The sequence below is a fragment of the Dryobates pubescens genome, chromosome 24 (assembly GCF_014839835.1).
Source record: "Dryobates pubescens isolate bDryPub1 chromosome 24, bDryPub1.pri, whole genome shotgun sequence".
Taxonomy (NCBI): Eukaryota; Metazoa; Chordata; class Aves; order Piciformes; family Picidae; genus Dryobates; species Dryobates pubescens.
Window position 1 is genome coordinate 11626991 of NC_071635.1, and position 17819 is coordinate 11644809.

The following is a 17819-nucleotide window of genomic DNA, read 5'->3' on the forward strand; positions in this document are numbered from 1 at the left end:
TCTGGTTGGGGGTGTCCCTGTTGACTGCGGAGGCATCAGACTGGATGACCTTTGGGGGTCCCTTCCAACCTGGACCATCCTATGATTCTACAACCCACTCAGGTTTCTCTACTTTAAAATCAGCTTCCTTCCTGTTACAAAAATCTCCCTGTGTACGACAGGCTAACCAAAAATAATTTGGGAAACAAGAAGGAACTAGGTGGATCACACTGATTTTTATCTGATACATATAAGTTGCATCATTCCCTCTGTGGAGATGGCACCACAGTACAGCAAGAAGCCCCATGATGAAAAATGGGATTGAGTGAGACCCAAGAGACCTGTAGGATGCAGGTGCATTCCTCAGCTAGGAAGTTCCAGTATTTCTGTATTATTTTGCAAATAGAAGATAGGCACACTTACAACAGAGGCAAAATACAGCTATAATCAGCTGCTTTCCTAGGAGATGCAACATTGCTTTTATTTTGGGTGTCATTTACAAGGATAAAGCAGCAATGGCAAGCTTTTTATTTACATGAGTTGAGAATACAGCTTGAGGTCAGAAAAAGTTGATTTTATTGCTGTCTGTCTTCAAGTACAGACAGCTCACTTCAAACTGGCTTTGCAGAGTAACAGCAGCAGAATAAATTTACCTTTTGGGTTGTTTTTCCTTGAAGAGATAACACTAGAAATCCCATCACTGACTGGGAAAACACTTAACTTGTAAAAGAGAGAAGGAAAACCCCAGCCTGCAAGAATCCATTAATTAAATGGGGAAATGACCCTGTAGACCAAAAGCATCAAAATAATAAGGACATTTTGAGTTTCCAGGGGAGCTGACAACTCTATGAGAAGAATGAAACATTGCAACGAGGTGTTGGATCATTTATTGAAACTAATGTTTGCATAAGTTTTCAGTGGTTTGAATTCATACTTGCAACATTTGAGACTTAAAAAGAAATAATAATAAATCAACATCCCTCCTTTTTTTTTTTTTCTGTTGTTGTTTTTGTCTGATTTGTTCTCTCTTCTTCTCGCATGCCTGCGTGGCGAGAACGCTGGAAGTCTGGCAGGGGTGGCAACACATCTATATACACTCAGGAAAAAACATGCTTGCTGTGGGTGTACAAAAATAAAATTTATTTGTTAAATTACACATAAATATAAGGTACAAATGTATTTTTAAAATACAGATAGAGATAAATCACACTTGCATTGTGTACATATGAAAATACAGCATTTTAATATTCAACATACACAGACACATTTATGATAAATGCAACGAGTTGGCAATGCCGGTTCTCCTCGGTCTGGGGAGGGTGGGCTTTGTGGGTTGTTTTTTTTTTTTTTCCCCCCTTCCAGTTTTCCATCAAATATGGAAAAAGAAAAACAAAACAAAACAAAACAAAACGGGAAAAAACCAACAACAACACCAAAAAAAAAAAAAGAGCGCCATTTGAAACAATTAGTTCTGCCGGACGTCTTGCAGCAGCTTGTTGATTTCTGCCACCAGCTCACTGGCATCCATGAGTTCGTGTTTGCCATCGCTGAGGTGGTTGAGCACATTGTCGAAATCATCTTCTTCGTAATTCTCTGGGATCTCCTCCATGGCTGGCAGCCATTTAGAGGAAGGCTGAGCACTTGAGTGAGTCCCCAGAGCGGGCCCGTTGGCAGGGTTTTGGAAATGTGTGCTGGCTGCCCAGGCTGCCACCCCCTGTGGATAATTTACAGTCTTGGCTGGCAAATGTCCCTTCCTGCGCTCCAGCGAGTTGGAGCGATCCACCTCATTGCACTCCGTGTAGGCATCCAGCGAGGGAGGCAGCAGGCGCTGGAAGACGCTGCTCATTTCAGAGAGGAGAGAGGAGGTGCAGGTGTCCGCTGACTCCTCCTCGCTCTGGCAGTCTTTACCAAACGTTGAAAAGCTCTTCTTCTTCTCACTGGCTTCAGCAGACTGGGGGTCTTCCTCCAGGCCTTGCTGCTGCTGCTGCTGCAGCTGCTGCTGGGGTGCCGGGAACTCCTCCCCAGGGATGAACATGTTGCTTCTGTAATCGGAGGAGGGAGAGGGCAGTGGTGGCATCCAGCACTGGTCAGAGTGCCCCAGAACCCTGCATTCCTCTGTGCACAGTCGCATTGCTGCAAGAGAGAAAAGAGGAAGGTGAGCATCTCCTTCCTGTTACAGGTATCACATATCTTGACAGGGACTAATGTGGGACCTCAACTTCTCCACAGATGCTCAAGACTGCTGTTTGGTTTCACCTTCTGTGTGCAGGAAGGTGGTAAATACAAGTGGTCTGGATCAGACACCCTGGAGGTGTTCAAAAAAGGATTGGACACGGTACTTAAAGCCATGGTTTGGTTGTCATGAGGTGCTAGGTATTAGGTAATAAGTTGGACTTGATGATCTCTGAGGCCTTTTCCAGCCTGGTTGATTCTATGATTCTAAATGCACTTCCATTTCTGAATAGTCTTAAAAAATGAGAACAATAAATACAGAGTGTGCAAGGCAATAATGCCATCTCTTAGCTAGGGCTGAAGATAAACATGCAAACCCCAGGTGGAAAACAAGCACTTAAAGCCATTCGTCCCCTTTGTGCAGTGCTGTTTCATTAAAAACATATGAAATCAAATGAGTTTCTAACTCCAAGCATTTACTTAAGTTTCAGTTAAGTTTCAGTGAAGTGTTCCACATGCAGTGATAGAAACATACCAGAGTAATAAAGTGGGAACAGATGGACAGGAGAAATAAAGGAGAGACAACAAAAGCAGGCAGAGGGATCTCCCTCTTCATTGACACACCTCCTTTTCAGTGAGGTTTTGTGTTGAATTCGAGACAACCTTTTTATCTGGATCATTTACATTTTAATCCAGTATCAGAACACTTAGGGTTTAATTCAGATCTTGTGTGACTGCAACGTTTCTACCAGAGTCAAACTGAGGTCCACTTGCAGCTCTGTAGCTTATTAGGTTACTGTGGTGGCTTGCACATTGGAACATGGTGGGCTCTAACCCCCAAGGTGGGCATCTGGGCCAGCCAGTGGAGCGGAAGAGGGGAAGACAACTGAGCTGTTCTTTCAGCTCCTTGATTTTAGTGGTGTGTCTCAGAAAGGAGCAATATGATGGGGCAAGTGTCTAAATCCCTGGAAGACATGCTGTTCTGAACTGGCCCACGAAGGGCCATTGCAAGAGTTTTCCACAAACACCTTTATCAGGAGCCACCAACTGGAATTTGAGTGACATATTTCAAAAGCAAGTGTTCAGAAATGCCAGACTCTGCATTTTAACCATAACAAACATTTGCCCTAATTCCTATTGCTTAATGGTTAATTAGCCCACACAGAAGTGTTTCTGTTTCTTTCTGTCTATTGAATACATAAAAAATGTTTGCAGTCAAGCCCTGTGAGTTTTCCTCACTTTCTCATCACATTTCCCATCTGGCTCTGAACCCACTCAGTTTATCAAAACATCTTTTTGCACTGGTGTAAGCAGAACTGAGCAGTATTTCAGCTCAGGACGTGCCAGTGATTGATAAAGTCCTACTCTCACACTGTCAGCGTTATTTATCTCAGTGCTTTACACAGCCTAACTTAGTGTTTGCTTTCCTAATGCCCTTTCCACTCCTCTGAGTATAAACTTTCTCTGTGTCTTAGATCTGAGAGTATGAATTTCTTCAGGACTACAGGTTCAGGCTGCAGGCTGGATATTGCACACGTTCTTGTAAATGTGCTGCTGATCCAGTGAGCTTCAAACAAACAAAGCAACCTAGAAAACATCAGTGGCTGAAGTCTTGATATGAGTGACTGGAATGCTTTCAAGTGCTTTGTTCCCACATATGAGAAGCACATGTGTGCTGTTTGACAGAAAATAGCTCTAAATCTGAAAGAAAAAAAACCTAAGTGCTTCATGGAGCATGGACCAGCTCTCAACTCATCCCAGAAGGTAAGAATTACTCTTCTAATTAAGAAAACCCCTGCAAATTACTAAGAGACTTTCAATGGTCCAGCATTTCATTAGTAGTGAAGGTTGTCTCACTCTGTGTGTCGTAACTGACATCATCAGAACTGGTTTTGGTGTATAAAGTAATAAATTCTGTCAATCCTAAATATAAGATCAAAAGATAACTCTGAGGAAATTGAATAGTGCCAATCAAAAGATACTCTGAGGAAACTTAATGGTGGCACAGTCTGTCCTTAATCAGCAGTAAATAAATAAAACCCCAGATGCACAACAGCATTCCACCCCCCCCCCCCCCCCCCCCCATACTTAAAGCTTATGGGTAAATATTTAAAAGAAGAGAAAGAACTGAAGTCTTACAAAGAGTGCTATTGAACTTTCTGATCATGTCCATTTTGACGTTTCAAGGGACTAGCTCCATTCTTTTCCAGTTCCACCTTAAAGGGACAAACTGAAAGGACCTTCTCACCACATCTTGACTGTGTCCAGACTAACAATGCAGAACCCTTTCAAAACGGAGAACAGAAAAAACCACTCTAGGAAGTGTCCTTTTCCCTTTTATTTGTTTGGATTTCAGATCAATTCAGGCCTCATCTGAACAGGTTCAGCATAGCTATCTGACAGATTAAGACCATGGATAGCAACATGTGGGCACCTGGGTGAGAGGAAATGCCCATCTTGATAGCCCAGCCCACTTCTGTCTGTACCCAGCAGGAGTCATCCTTAGTCTGCGTGTGATTAGCTGGGCACTTTTGGAAATCCTACCCTTTGGTTTCCTGTTCAGAGACCAACTTGCAAGAGCTGAACATGAGTCATGGGCACCGCAGATAGCCCAGGAGGCTAACTGCTCCCTCCTGCTAGCTGCAGCCCCCAGCTGCCTGCCAAGAAGGGGACAGCTCTTCCCTGGCAGCAATGGGGCTGGATGCCAGTGCAAACACCATTGCACTTAAAGTTGCCCTGGCAACTGAGAGCACCAGCAGATCCCTTCTGGCCTTCTTGCCAACCACAGAAGAGAATGAGGCATGGCTTATGGTAGCTGGCAGCACAATAAGCAGTAAGACCTGGGGATGATGAGGATAAAAATAAACCAAGGCTCCAGATTTCAGTTAAGGATTTTGGAAAAAAATAGTTACTTTTCAACATGTCTGGTTTAAAAACATTGGGTACTTCAGACTAAGTAGAGGAGGTAGGCAAATTCCTGGGTAGTCTGGAGTGAAATATATAAAGAGAATTTTCAAGTTAAAAAATCTATAAAATTACCAAAATAAACTTTTGGGGTTTATTCATGCCTAGCTAAACAGGCAATATTTCTCAGAGTAAAGCTCCCCCAGGTCAGGTACAATCCCCTCACCAGTGTTTTCCATCACAGCAGAGGGAAGGAGTAGAAGCACTGCAGCTCACCTCCTCAAGCCCTGGACAGTCTGTAGGGGGTCACTTTAGGAGGGAATATGTGCTGTACTGCCCCACAAAGCAGTGTGTCCCTGTGCACAAAAGGACTCTAGTAAACTTTCTAAGTCTACTTTCTTGGTTCAGGGAACCACACTGAAATTATCCACCCTTGCAAGTTATGCAGAGAAAACTGAATGTGGTCTGAAATAAGTAGAAGATCTAGGGTACAACCAGTGGCTGAATAATTATTAAAGTAATTACAAAAGTCTCTTATCTGTACTTAGCATGATTCCCCATAGCCTCTATCATTCAACTTATAACTGGGAACAAATTTCAGTGGTGCTTTGTACACATGAATATGTACATGAGCATTTATCTTACTTCCACTCACCCTTTTCAAGCTTTTTTTTTTTCTTTCCTGCCCTCTACCCCTGAATTGTACCTCTTAAGCACTTTCTTCTAGAAATCAGGACTGCACAATCTAAAATCTGGGACATACTTAGGTTGCCAACTCAAGTTCATTTTTCAATGAGGCAAAAAAACTAAAATACATTTTTCTTTCCTCTCCACTCACATTTCTAGAGCACTTTCACAATCCATTTCTGAACACTAGAACTTTGTATCGTGTGGATCAAGCCCACTGTGGAAGATGTGTCTCCCAAATTGTAGCTTGGTGTATTTTTAACAAACCACAAGTGCCTGGCTTTGCAAAAACATCCACCCAGCCATTAGAAGTCTAAGGACATAGAGCAGATCGTGCTTATTTTTTTTGGGGGGGGGGGGGGAATGTGGAGCCAGCTCATGATGATGTGAATAATGTGAAAAAGTAGGCATTGCTCTGGGCACATTTTCATTTGTGTCTGAGGTATGTGAAGGCTTCAGCTCAATATTTGTCATGAAGTAGAAGGCAAAGGAAGGAAGGAAACACAGGACTTGAAAGCTGAAGAATTTTTGCTTTCTCAGTAGTAGCTTTATCAAAGTGACAGCTAGGCAGCACTGTAAATAAACTGTTCAGCTTCCATTGTGCTCTTACCTGCAGGAATTCTCCCATCTGTAAGGAAAAGGTCACTGAATCCTTCCCCAAGAAGTCTGTCAATTGGAGACTCTCTCCCCAAATCATAATCACTGTCTCCAGCTTCACTATCACCCCGGCCACTGTCTTTCAAGCTGAATTTATCCATATCTTGTAGGGCATATCTGTAAAGAGAATTGTGGTGACGGTGGAATGAAATTCTCTCAGGCAAGTTATATTCAGCTTTTGGATTAAAAATACACAGCTGTATTTTCAGATATGTGTACATGCACATGTAGCAGGACAATCCAGCTCCTTACCTGTAGCTTCTGGAATACTTGTTTCCTCGAAAACTTGGCCTTGGTTGATACTGGCCCTGGTGAAGCATCGAGAGAAGTTGAGAAACCTGCTAAAGAAAAGGTGAAAAGACTGATTCCTTGAAACAAAAGCTCAGATTCCCAGCTGTAAAATCACTAACTTGCTTCTCAGGTTTGTTTGTGGGGTGGTGCTGTTTACCCTTTAAAGTTTAATTAAATCAAATTCCTGCACATACATTATGCAGTACAGCAGACTATTTTGTAGAATGGTGTCTGCCACAGGAAGCATCTGAAGACTGTGTACAATGAGGAAATGCACTGATGTTCATTAGTGTCTCAACTCATAATAATTAATTCATTAACAGGCGAAACAAGTACTTAAACAGAGGTGGAGTTTTGTTTTGTTTTAAGATTAAACTCCTCACCATTTCACTGCTCCACATGTAAAGAGTTACAAGGACACAGCTCTCCTTGACACCATTACATAGTGTTTGCAGTAAAAACTGAGATGGGTAGTCTCCAAGTTTGAGGTACTACGATTACATACTACAAGAACTGTAGTTACAGTGTGTCAGTGTTTCACCTTTTAATCCTCCATCCCCATTAATGAATTTCCTGCATTGGTTCTCTGTGTGCATACTCTGGCACTCTTTCTTAAATAGAGCTATACAGAGAAGGGAAGGCAAGGCAAGGCAAGGCAAGGAAGAGAGTAGGACCAGCAAACCAGAGCAGAGGACTGATTGGGTTGCACTCCGTTGTTTCAACCCTACAGGAAAGAAACAAGAAATAATGCTGCTAATAGCAGATTCAATGCTGTTCCTCGTGGGAATGGATTCAGCTGACACTGGAGGAAAACTGCAGAGCTGTGTTATATCTAAAGGGAAACCCATAAGCTGCTCTCATTAGGCACAGACCTAGTTGCCTGTTGCTCTCACAGGTTGCACCTTCATGCTCCCAAGTGAATGTGTAAGTGAATGCATGTGCAGCACAGGGTATGGACCTTACCTCAACAGCTGGAGTAGCATGGGTGAGCTCCAGTGAGAAATTTTCAGGCACGTGGTTAGAGGAGATGGTCACCAGGCTGTTCAGCGATTGGTGGCTGTGGTGGCTCTGCCGGCTGCTCATTTGTCCCCTTTCCAGGGTAGGAGATGATGATGGAGAAGCTCTGTGGTGGGATCTGATGGGCAAAGTGCCATTAACTGTTGGCACCAACGTAATGTCCCCTTTGTGGATCTGTCTTGAGGGTCGTTTCGGGTGGTGCTGGTAGGTTGATTCCGCCACACGACAGTTGTAGGACCTGGTGTCCTTCTTCTCTCGATTGCATCTCGTAGCAAAGATAACCATAATGACCAACAACACAGCACATATTGATCCCAAGGATATAATCGTTATCATGGAGACATCCAGGGAGGGTTGGCTTACCAAAGTTGCTTCGGTGCTTGAAAATGAATAAACATACTCAAAAACAGTGCACTTCAGGAGTGCTTTAGTACTAAGCTGAGGACTGCCTTTATCCTGGACTATCACAAAAAACTCCCACTGCTTCGCTGGAACTGATTCAACACTGACATTGATAGAGATATCACAGGTTTTGGGATCCATCACAAAGATGCTGTTTTCCTTGTCAGCTGCTATGGAGCAGCTGAGTTCAGAGTTCATGCCAGAGTCCCTATCTGTAGCCCTTATCCTGGTGACAAGAAAGCCAATTCCAGCATCTTTAGGGATTGAGATTTCTGCCGTGCTGTTGCGTAGTGCTGGCCCCACAATGACAGGAGCGTTGTCGTTTTCATCAATGATAGTTAGCACAACTGTAGTATTGCTAACGAGCTGCTGACTCCCTCCATCCCTGGCTTGAACCATAAAGGCAATTTGATTTACTTCTTCGTGATCAAAGGTTCGCAGGGCGTAGATGGCCCCGTTGGAAGGGTCGATGGTCACATAGGTGGTTATAGAACTTCCCAAAATGTAGCTCTCCAAAATAGTGTAGGTTACCTGCCCATTGTCACCTAGATCTGGGTCTGTGGCTGTGACTGATGTGATGTACGCTCCCGGGGAGTTATTTTCCAGGATAACAACTTCGTATCTGTTTGTCTGGAAGCGGGGTGGGTTGTCATTTTCATCGCTGATTTGGACAGTAAAGTGTTTCACTGTGGAGAGACTTGGCGTTCCCTTGTCCTCCGCTATTACAGTCAAGCTGTATTCAGATCTCTTTTCTCTATCTAGGGTGGCATTAGTCAAGATTAAATAGTTATTTTCATAAGTCTTTTGAAGTTTAAAGTGGCCATGTCCATGCAGCTTGCAAACTACCTCTCCGTTCACACCAGAGTCCTTGTCTTGCACTCTGACCAGGGCAACAAAAGTATCCAGGGGGGACCCTTCAGAAATGTAAGCTACCTCTTCTTTCTCTGGAGACATCAAGTTCAAGTTAATTTCGGGTCTGTTGTCGTTCACATCCACAACTTTAATGATAATTTTGCAGTGAGCTGGAATAGAATTTGGTCCCAGGTCTTGAGCCTGGGCATCAATTTCATAGGATTTGGTTGCCTCATAGTCCACTTGTTTCAGGAGGGTCAGATGCCCTTTTTCTGAGTCTATCTTGAAGGTCTCTGTGATCTTGGCAGACACATGGCTGCTGAAGGAGTACACGACCTTCCCGTTAGCGCCCTCATCTGGGTCAGTGGCATTGAGGTCTATCAGCAAAGTCCCGATCGGAGAATTCTCTAACAGCTGGATTATATAGGACTGCTGCTCGAAAACAGGGCTGTTGTCGTTGGAATCAGAAATGCTAATTTTCAGGAGGGACGATCCAGACCTCTGGGGCACCCCTTTATCTGAAGCAGTCAGTTGGAGCTCGTAACTTGACTTCAACTCCCGGTCCAGCTCCCTAACCACGATCAGTTCCGCATACTTAGCACCATCGGTCCTGGTCCTCACCTCAATACTGAAAAAATCATTTGCAGAAAGGGAGTAAGTGTGAAGGGAGTTGTCCCCCACATCTGGATCAAAAGCGCTGTCCAGAGGGATGCGAGTTCCCACAGCCGCACTCTCTGAAATTTCAATAGGAATAAGAGCCCTGGAAAACTGGGGAGAGTTGTCATTAATGTCCAGCACTTCAACTTCAACATGAAAAAGCTGCAGATGTTCAGTAGGCAGAGTGATCACATCAAACTCTATGGAGCAGTTTAAGTTTTTCTGGCAGAGTTGTTCCCGGTCAATTTTAGCTCCTATGCTGATTTCTCCATTATCCTCCCGGACTACAAGCAGGGGAGAATTCCCCCTCTGCATGGCTCGAAAACGAACCGAGGCAGGGTTAGGCATTTTTAATAAAACATCAGCTACATCCTCCGATAGTCTTGCAATTACTGATCCAACTCTCTGCTCCTCATAAATCCTGTATTTCAAATTCTTCCCCTGCACAGCCTTATTGAAAGATATTATCACCAGTGCAAAAATGAATATAAAGTGCATTTTACTGCTGAGCCGGTGCGTTTGTAAGTTTTTGCAATTCATTTCTCCAAGCAAGTTAAAAAGCAATTATTTCAACTTCCTCCGGTACCTCAAACCCAGCGTACATCTGGTCCTTTACAACTTGAAAACGCCTTTTCTAGCCAGCCAAAGTATTTATAGTATCTTAGAGGTCATAAAAGTTGTTGGGTTTTTTCTGTTGTTCTTGTATATACACACCGTGCCAGGACATCCAGATATAATCTGTAGGCAATCCCACTCCTTCTCATCGGAGTCCCCGCTCCAGGACGAGCCGTGCCGGGGCAGCTCTCTCCTCTCCGGTCAAGAGCATCCAGGCAGCGCTGGGATCCGCAGTCGCTCCTCCCGCCGAGCTCCTCCCGCCTTCCCCGATCGCCGCCAGACTAAACACCCTCACTCGTCGACTCCAGCCTAAAAATCCTCCGCAACTTCACTCCCAACTCCCCCAGACAAAAGCTTTTTGCCCGGCATGTGCTGAGCCTCGGCCAGCCAATCAGCCCAGCAGCGCCGGGGGCAGCGCGGCCGCCCCGCAGCCCGGGGGGGACCGGGAGGGCGGGCGGCGGGGCGGGGGGAGCGGGCACGGAGGGAGGGAGGAAGCGGGAAGGGGAGGGGGAGAGCGGCTCCTCCGCCAGCCGCCAAGAAGGGGTGAGGGGGCCACAGCAGTGAGTAAAGGACAACTTTAAATCAACTTCTCCTCCCCCCCCGCCTCGCCTTCTCAGGCCACTTTCAAGCGGGTTTTGTGATTGTAATTTCTCCCCTTCCTGCCACGAAAAACGCGATCGCGCTCCTCATTTCCATACTTCGAGGCTGCCTTGTTTAACTAACTGGGAGCTTTCCAGTGCGTTTGCCTAGTAAAGGAGCCGAGGATGATGCTTCCCTACCCACCACCCCCAGAGCCTCTTCTCGCTGCTGATTTACTTATTACCTGCTTCTCCTCAACACCGGTGCTCCTGCGCCGAGCACAGAGACCTCTCCGTTCATTCTCTGAAATCTCTCCCGCCTTCTTTCCAACTCAGGAACATTTTGCCCTCTCCTTCCCTTCCCCGGGCTCTCTCCTGCAGCATTTCTGTCACCAGCGCAGCTGCATTTGCTTGAGCTCAGCTCTCCTGTGCCTGCCTGCTTGCAGTTGTCTCTCTGCCTCTTCCTGGGCTGCCTTTTTTTTTTTTTTTTTTTAAATGATTATTTATTTTTTATTTGCTGTTCCAGGGGTTCTTCAGAAGATCTTTCTCATCCTAGTTGAAAAAGCACTCCATGCTTCTCCATGACCATGTGTGCCAAGCACACCTTCTACACGCCAAGTTCTTTAAAGAAACCACACGCCAGATGCGTGTTTGAAAAGTGGCGAATTCTCTCTCTCTCTGCTGTTGCTGAGAACTCTTTACACTGCAACACATTTGCACACACACAAAATTAAATGCTCTTACAACTGACTTGATCATGTATTTCATGGGCACTAGAAATGCACTAGAGCATTATGTGAGCCTTGGGCTGCACCTCGGTCATGGGAGCCGATGTGGTCTTCTCAAGTGTATCTATTTATGAGGTGATCTCTGTTTCCTCTTTCTTATTGCTTTTACTTTTTATCATTTTAGCCATGATCTCACCCCGCTCTTCGTTGTTTTTCTGCTTTGTCCCTGTGTTTAATGGCGCTGCCCAGAATTATACCATTTCTCTCTTTTATTGCTCTTTCCTCTCTCTCTTATATTCCCCTATGTCCAAAAAATGTGAAAGTAAATCTCCGGTTTTCCCAATTTCCTTACTCTCAGCAGAGCCCTTCCAAAGTCACTAAGAAGGTTCTTGCTGAAAAAGAAAGCAGAGGAGGCTCAGCGTGAACTCTCCTTCTTTTTAAGCATTCAAAAGCATTTTATAAGCCATTGTCTCTTTTTTTTTTCCACAAACCAGTGCCGTGTGGCAAATTGTGCAGAATAGAAATGCCCATAATGAATGTATTTAGCACTGGGTCACGCTGATGAACATTCTGCCCCCATGAATAATACTGTTTTACAAGTTTGCAGCCCTTTCAAATTGCTGATCCCCAAACCCTATAGGCAAACTAGAAAAGCTAACACAAGCAACTGGGACTTTAGAAACCCATAGCCATCTGGCCTAAATCTCTAACAATCCGAGCCAATAATTATATCAATTCAAGCTTTAGTGAACCCCTTTGCAAACACCAAAAGAGCAAAGAAAGGAATTAGTGGCCATTCTAAGTTCTGGGGGAGAGAATTCAAAGATAATCTAATTCCATTAGTTCATGGACAGCTTTTTTTTTTTTGTGGGGGGGGAGCTCTGATAAATCATCCTAAAACATTTTTCCCCAAACAACAGTGCAAACTCTTTTCTGACGATAATTGGGGAAATGGGTTCAATTAAATGCTGTTCCCAGCGTCAATAAAAAGTATTTTGTTGATAGAAGAAGTCACTGCCCCTTTACATGATGAGCACAGGAGATGAATAATTCATAGTAAAAACTAATGTCGCTGCTGAAAAACTAAACTGTTATATATATATATATGTATATATATATATATATATACACACACACACACTTAAATGATAAAGTGTTCCTCCAAATGACTGTTTAGTGCATTTAGATATGCAGAATTTGCCTTATGCAATTTTTATCACTTCCCAAATAGCAATTCCACTTCATCACTTCGGTCTTTCTCAGAGACAGACTCTGTATATTAATAGATCACAGAATACCTACAGATAGGAATTGCAGCACCTCTTCTCTTCTCCTCCCTTTCTAAATTATTTATTTTCCAACTTCCCTAGTCAGGTTTTGTCTGTAATAATGCCACTCAAGTCCTCACTGTCTTGCAACTAACCATTTGCATCTGTAATGACAACAAAATAGCACCGGCACCAAAGTCCTTATTTAAATTCTGAACCAAAACAATTTAAAAGCCTTAATCTTTTTAGGGTTTTGGTTTTTTCCTTTCCATCTGACATTCATTTGAACCTACAAGTGAGGAGGACCACATTTGGGGGTTGTTTGTTTAGATCCAGCAACACTGGAGTGCATGGCACTTCGAGAAGCGATACTTCTGTAGGGAACTTACAAGCAATCACAGCATTCCCAAAGCTGATGCCTCCCACATCCAGTGAATGAGTTCTGTCTGAAAGTCTTTTAAACTCCAGTCCACCTTTGACATAGCAGGCTTCCCTTACAAAGGAAAAGGACAGTCCCACGTGCAGCCATCAGACACTTCTTAGGGAGCACGGTATTGTGAACGCTGGTAGGCACGTGAGCGGAGTGCCGCTGGCCTCCTGGAGAGTAATCTCAGTTACTCCCACCTAACACAGATCTAGTCACCACAACGTGCTTCTACAAACTGCATTCAGTGTCTTCAGTGAGGCACCTGAGGAATGAAAACAAACTGACTCCAGATAGCACTTTGATTTGCCTACAGTATTATTTCAGAAGCCACATGTCAGATTAATTAAATTTCCACTTAGCAGAAAGTAGGTTTATTTCTGTGGATGATACACTTTAAAGTCTGTCTTGTTTCTCCAAGGAGTTTTATGGAACTCTCAAGCATATATTTTCTTCTAAAAGTTACCAATCCCCTGGATGCACAGTGGATATGCAAAACTTAGGTGACAGGCAATTTTACTTTGAAGAACTACTTGGAGAAATAGTCCCTCAGCAGGGACAGGGAAGGAAGCAAATCATTTTCTTAACAATGATGGAAGCAGGGTGAAATTAGCAGAGTGCCATGTGGTTCATTCCCCTCCCTGCACACATATAACACACAAAAAATGAGGTTTTACTCACTCTCAGTATGATTTATTGCCTTATGTTGCATCATGTTACAAAATGTCATGTGCACTATGCTCCAGTGCACAAGACATAGAAAGATAAAATTTGATTTGACACCTGTGTAATGAATGTGAAAGACAAGCCCTTCCTAAGCCAGAAGAGTATCTTAAAAGAACATTTCCTTCATGGTGAATGACAAAACTGGGGGCTCCCTCTCTCCCTCCTCCTCTTTTTCTTCCTCCCTCTCTCTGTCTCTCGCCTACTCTCCCTGTCCCTGTTCAACAAGTTTGTTTCCCAAAGTAAAACTAATGACAGAGCTCTCCCTGGTCTCTGTATTTAACATTTCTGTCCACTGCAGTGTGAGTGGAGATGAAGCAAAGAGTGTCCTTGTGGGCAAATGAGTGCTGCTATTTCATACTTACTCTAGGACCCACAAATAAGCTGATCCAAGGTCAATAGGATGCTGTTCAGTGGAGTAGGTGACAGGAAGCTGACGTTTCAGACCGATTTTTGCACAGGCAACCATATTATAGAACTCATCACAAATTAATGCTGTATTTGTCCTGTCTACTAACTATCTCATCAGTCATTCTTACACCCAATACCATTTTCAGAACTGAGGTGCATCAGAGGCTTTATTACTTTAACAGATATTAAAGGAAGAATGGGCCATTGGCTTATCAGATACGACCTCTGTGTCACAGCCATCTTAATTAAGCCCAAATAAATTATCTAGGACATATATTTTAATCTGTGGAATACTAAACAGTGAACCTCAATCAGGCATTGGTTGCCTGGTTCATCTGAAAAGAGAATTGATGATAAAAATGGGCTCAGGGATCCTGGCAGGCAAATCAGCATAACAACAACAACAAAAAATCAGCTTGATACTATGAATCCTGACCTCCACAAAAATCTGTACCTCCACTATATGCACACATACCTATACCTTAAAGTGATCCTGCTGAAGATCCATTCAAGTTCCCAGTCACAGTACTGCCCCTTCTATGCAGTGTCCAGCACGAGCAGTCTCAAAGGCCACTCTGTCCCCTCAGAGACACCTGGAAAACATTTGGTAAAGGCAAGAGCTGTATCAGGGGAAAAAAAATATATCTTCCTGCTCCAACAAACAATCAGTGAAAAAGCTGTAACAGAAGACCAGGTACCCAGAAGTAGGAATGAACAGAGAAATGTAGTTCAGAGGCCCTGGTCTATAATTTTCACTTCTTGAAATTGCTTAAAAAAAATCAAATCTGATAATTCATTAAAAAACTTCAAACCACAACCACATACACCTGCTGATGGTTGAGAAGCTCTCTTTCTCTCCCCACCCCCCACCCCTTTTTTTTTTTATGAGTTCAAAATTAGATTTTAGATTATCATCAATCATCATGGCAAAGGGCAGGAGAGCAGATTTTCTGCCACATGAGTAAATTTCTGTGGCAGTTCTGCAGCGCAGCGTCGTGTATATAAATAGGGAGTGAAACCCCTGCAAGTTCTGTGCATAGATATTCAGTCTCCTTCTGATCCAATGAAACATTTATCTCTCAAAGCTTTCCCAAGTGCAAACCAGAAAAATGCTCGAGATTTACGGTTTCCTAAACCTCTACTAAAAAAACAAATGCCTGTAATATATCACTGGGTGCTTTTAAATTGTTTTGGAAATGAGCTAATATGGCACAGTATATAATGGAGATTGCATTATTTGCTCACTTTAACACATTTGCCATTTTGGTTATTTACTTCCTTGTTACTTATTTCCATTTTGGCTATTTATTTCCTTGTTATTTATTTCCATGGAGCAGAATATCTCAATTTGATACCCAAAATTGCCTTTAAGAGCAATATATGCACTTCAGCAAAACTAATTATGCATTGTATATGCTGAGTATTATGTGTGCTTGGGATAGCAGGCTCCTGTCAGAACTACTTACCCACCACACCTAAGCCAACAAGGGTAAGACTCTGACCCTGGTCCACTTCCCATAAAGCCACTTAAAACCAAGTACCCTCTACAACAGATGTAACTGCCCATTTCCAAATGCATCATGTTTAGACTGGATGAGGCACTTGGTGCCATGGTTTAGTTGATTAGATGGTGTTGGGGGATAAGTTGGACGTGATGATCTCAAAGGTCACTTCCAACCTGGTTAATTCTATTCTATTCTCACCCACAAATGCAAACAATGAGGAGAGCCAGAGGTTTCAGAGGACAGTGGCTACAACAACTGGTTCATGCATAGTGGAACTCAAGGGATGAAAATGCTCTGTCATTTCTTGTCCCCTGTGGGACTGCAGTGTTCGGCAGTGCAGTCAGAGACCCCAGACCACAGCGAAAGCACTTGCAACATCTGTGCTCTTTGCCTGAGGCGTAGTTTTCAACCTTACATGCTGATGCACTTGCATTGGATTTCCCACATCTGGTTTTATTCCAGATGTTAACAAATCCATACACAGCAACCACTGGAATTTGAAAGACTTTGCATGAATAAATCTGAAAGCTTTCTTCATCTTACTCTGCTGCTTTTCTGCTTTAACAAACGCCTTGATCTTGTACCCTGCAAATGCACCAGCATGTGATGATATTAACCACAGCCACTCTTACTTAACACAGAGGAGAAGGAGCAGCTGCATTTGTGACACGTCTTTTCTTCACAGGAGTGGGGTTTCTGTAAAGGAATGGTTTGGAGTTTGGTGTAGTTGTGAGTTTAGTCAGGGCTGCAATACATACTTTGTCAACTTACCAGCTCAACCCAAGCTTTTCATAGAACTATAACTTTTTCCATTGCCCCTGGGAGTTTAAAAAAGGAGCATAATTGCTGTTTCAAGTGTCTTCAGGCCAGACAAAGCATGTGTTCAATCTTCCACTGACAGCCTAAGCCAAATGATCCAGATCCACTCATGTGTACCTACTGCCAGCAGCTGTTTGCAACCAATATGCTGCAAGGACAGACACTCTCGTGAAGGGTGAAGGGTTCATCATCTTCAGCAGAGCCAGAGCTTGGCTGCATGCAGCCACGGTGGAGCAAGAGACAACTCCAGATTTTTTAAAGACAATTTTGTCTTCTGACCTTGGGGCTGATGGGAACCAACCCTACCCAAGGCAGGATTTTTGAACAGCTTCAGGGTCAGCTTAAATCGTCTTGAAGAGCATGAGCCACGTAGGAGTGCAAAGCTGGACACAAAGTCTTGCAGCAAGGACACTGGATAAGATTTGTCCAGAAATAGATGTTCTTGGGCAAGTTTCCTGGGAGGATCTGAACCTCTCCCTGGTGCAGCATTTAGCAAGGTCTCTCACTACTGGGACCCTTACTGGCTTTCCTCTCCTCATAGTCTCAGGCACAATTCACCACTCAGCCCGCTTTGTGAATAAGGACCAAATATGTTGTTTATTTTATTTTACAGTAAATATTTATACAGCACTCCCCATGGGTATCTGCCTTGTGTTTTGTGGGGTTGGTTTTTTTGATCCTTGATTTTTTTATTTTTCTATGGGAAGAAAAGAAGGGAAAAATGCTTCAGTGTCATGGGAAAACATGTGGAAATGTAAACCTGGGGTAGGAAGCAGGCACAGTGGGAGCTGTAATGGGAAAAAGGCAGGCATGGTTTATCATCAGAATATATAACATATACTGAACATCCGGCTTCCCAAGTAAGTTGTTAGCAGGGCTCAATACAAATGTTTCTCTTTAAGGAATCAGATGTTCCTCCTCTTTCCCCACCCCCACCCCCTCTTTTTTTTTCTGCAGTATGGTAAAACTGGTGCCATAAAGTCATTGCAAGAGACAGCAAACAACTTTGTTGTCATAATAGCCTTTTTCTTTTCTTTTCTTTTTTTTTCCCCTCTTCCTTTTTTTAAACAATGGCTCTAGCAGGTGGCATGTGGCTGAGACTGGGTCTATCACCATCTCCAGGGTGCCAA

General features: G+C 43.5%; 1 protein-coding gene across 2 annotated transcripts; it reads right to left on the reverse strand.

The window, feature by feature from the left end:
• Window positions 1–1421: 1421 nt before the first annotated feature.
• PCDH18 (protocadherin 18) lies at window positions 1422–10725 on the reverse strand. 2 transcript variants are annotated; one of them, XM_009896724.2, is made up of 4 exons: window positions 7654–10725; window positions 6652–6740; window positions 6353–6516; window positions 1422–2112 (listed from the first exon to the last, which is right to left on the reverse strand). In XM_009896724.2, exons 1-4 carry the CDS (start codon window positions 10156–10158, stop codon window positions 1445–1447), a joined length of 3426 nt encoding a protein of 1141 aa, XP_009895026.2. In that variant the 5' UTR covers window positions 10159–10725; the 3' UTR covers window positions 1422–1444. The 2 variants fall into 2 exon arrangements, with proteins under 2 accessions (XP_009895026.2, XP_009895028.2); XM_009896726.2 differs by having other exon boundaries at window positions 6652–6737; window positions 7654–10724.
• Between the last annotated feature and the right edge of the window lie 7094 nt (window positions 10726–17819).

Coding starts and splice junctions, on each gene's coding strand:
- PCDH18 (XM_009896724.2), bottom strand. CDS start 10,158: ATGAATTGCAAAAACTTACAAACGCACCGGCTCAGCAGTAAAATGCAC. Junction 6,741..7,653: donor ATGCTACTCCAGCTGTTGAG/GTAAGGTCCATA, acceptor CCTTTTCTTTAG/CAGGTTTCTCAACTTCTCTC. Junction 6,517..6,651: donor AAGTATTCCAGAAGCTACAG/GTAAGGAGCTGG, acceptor TTCTCTTTACAG/ATATGCCCTACAAGATATGG.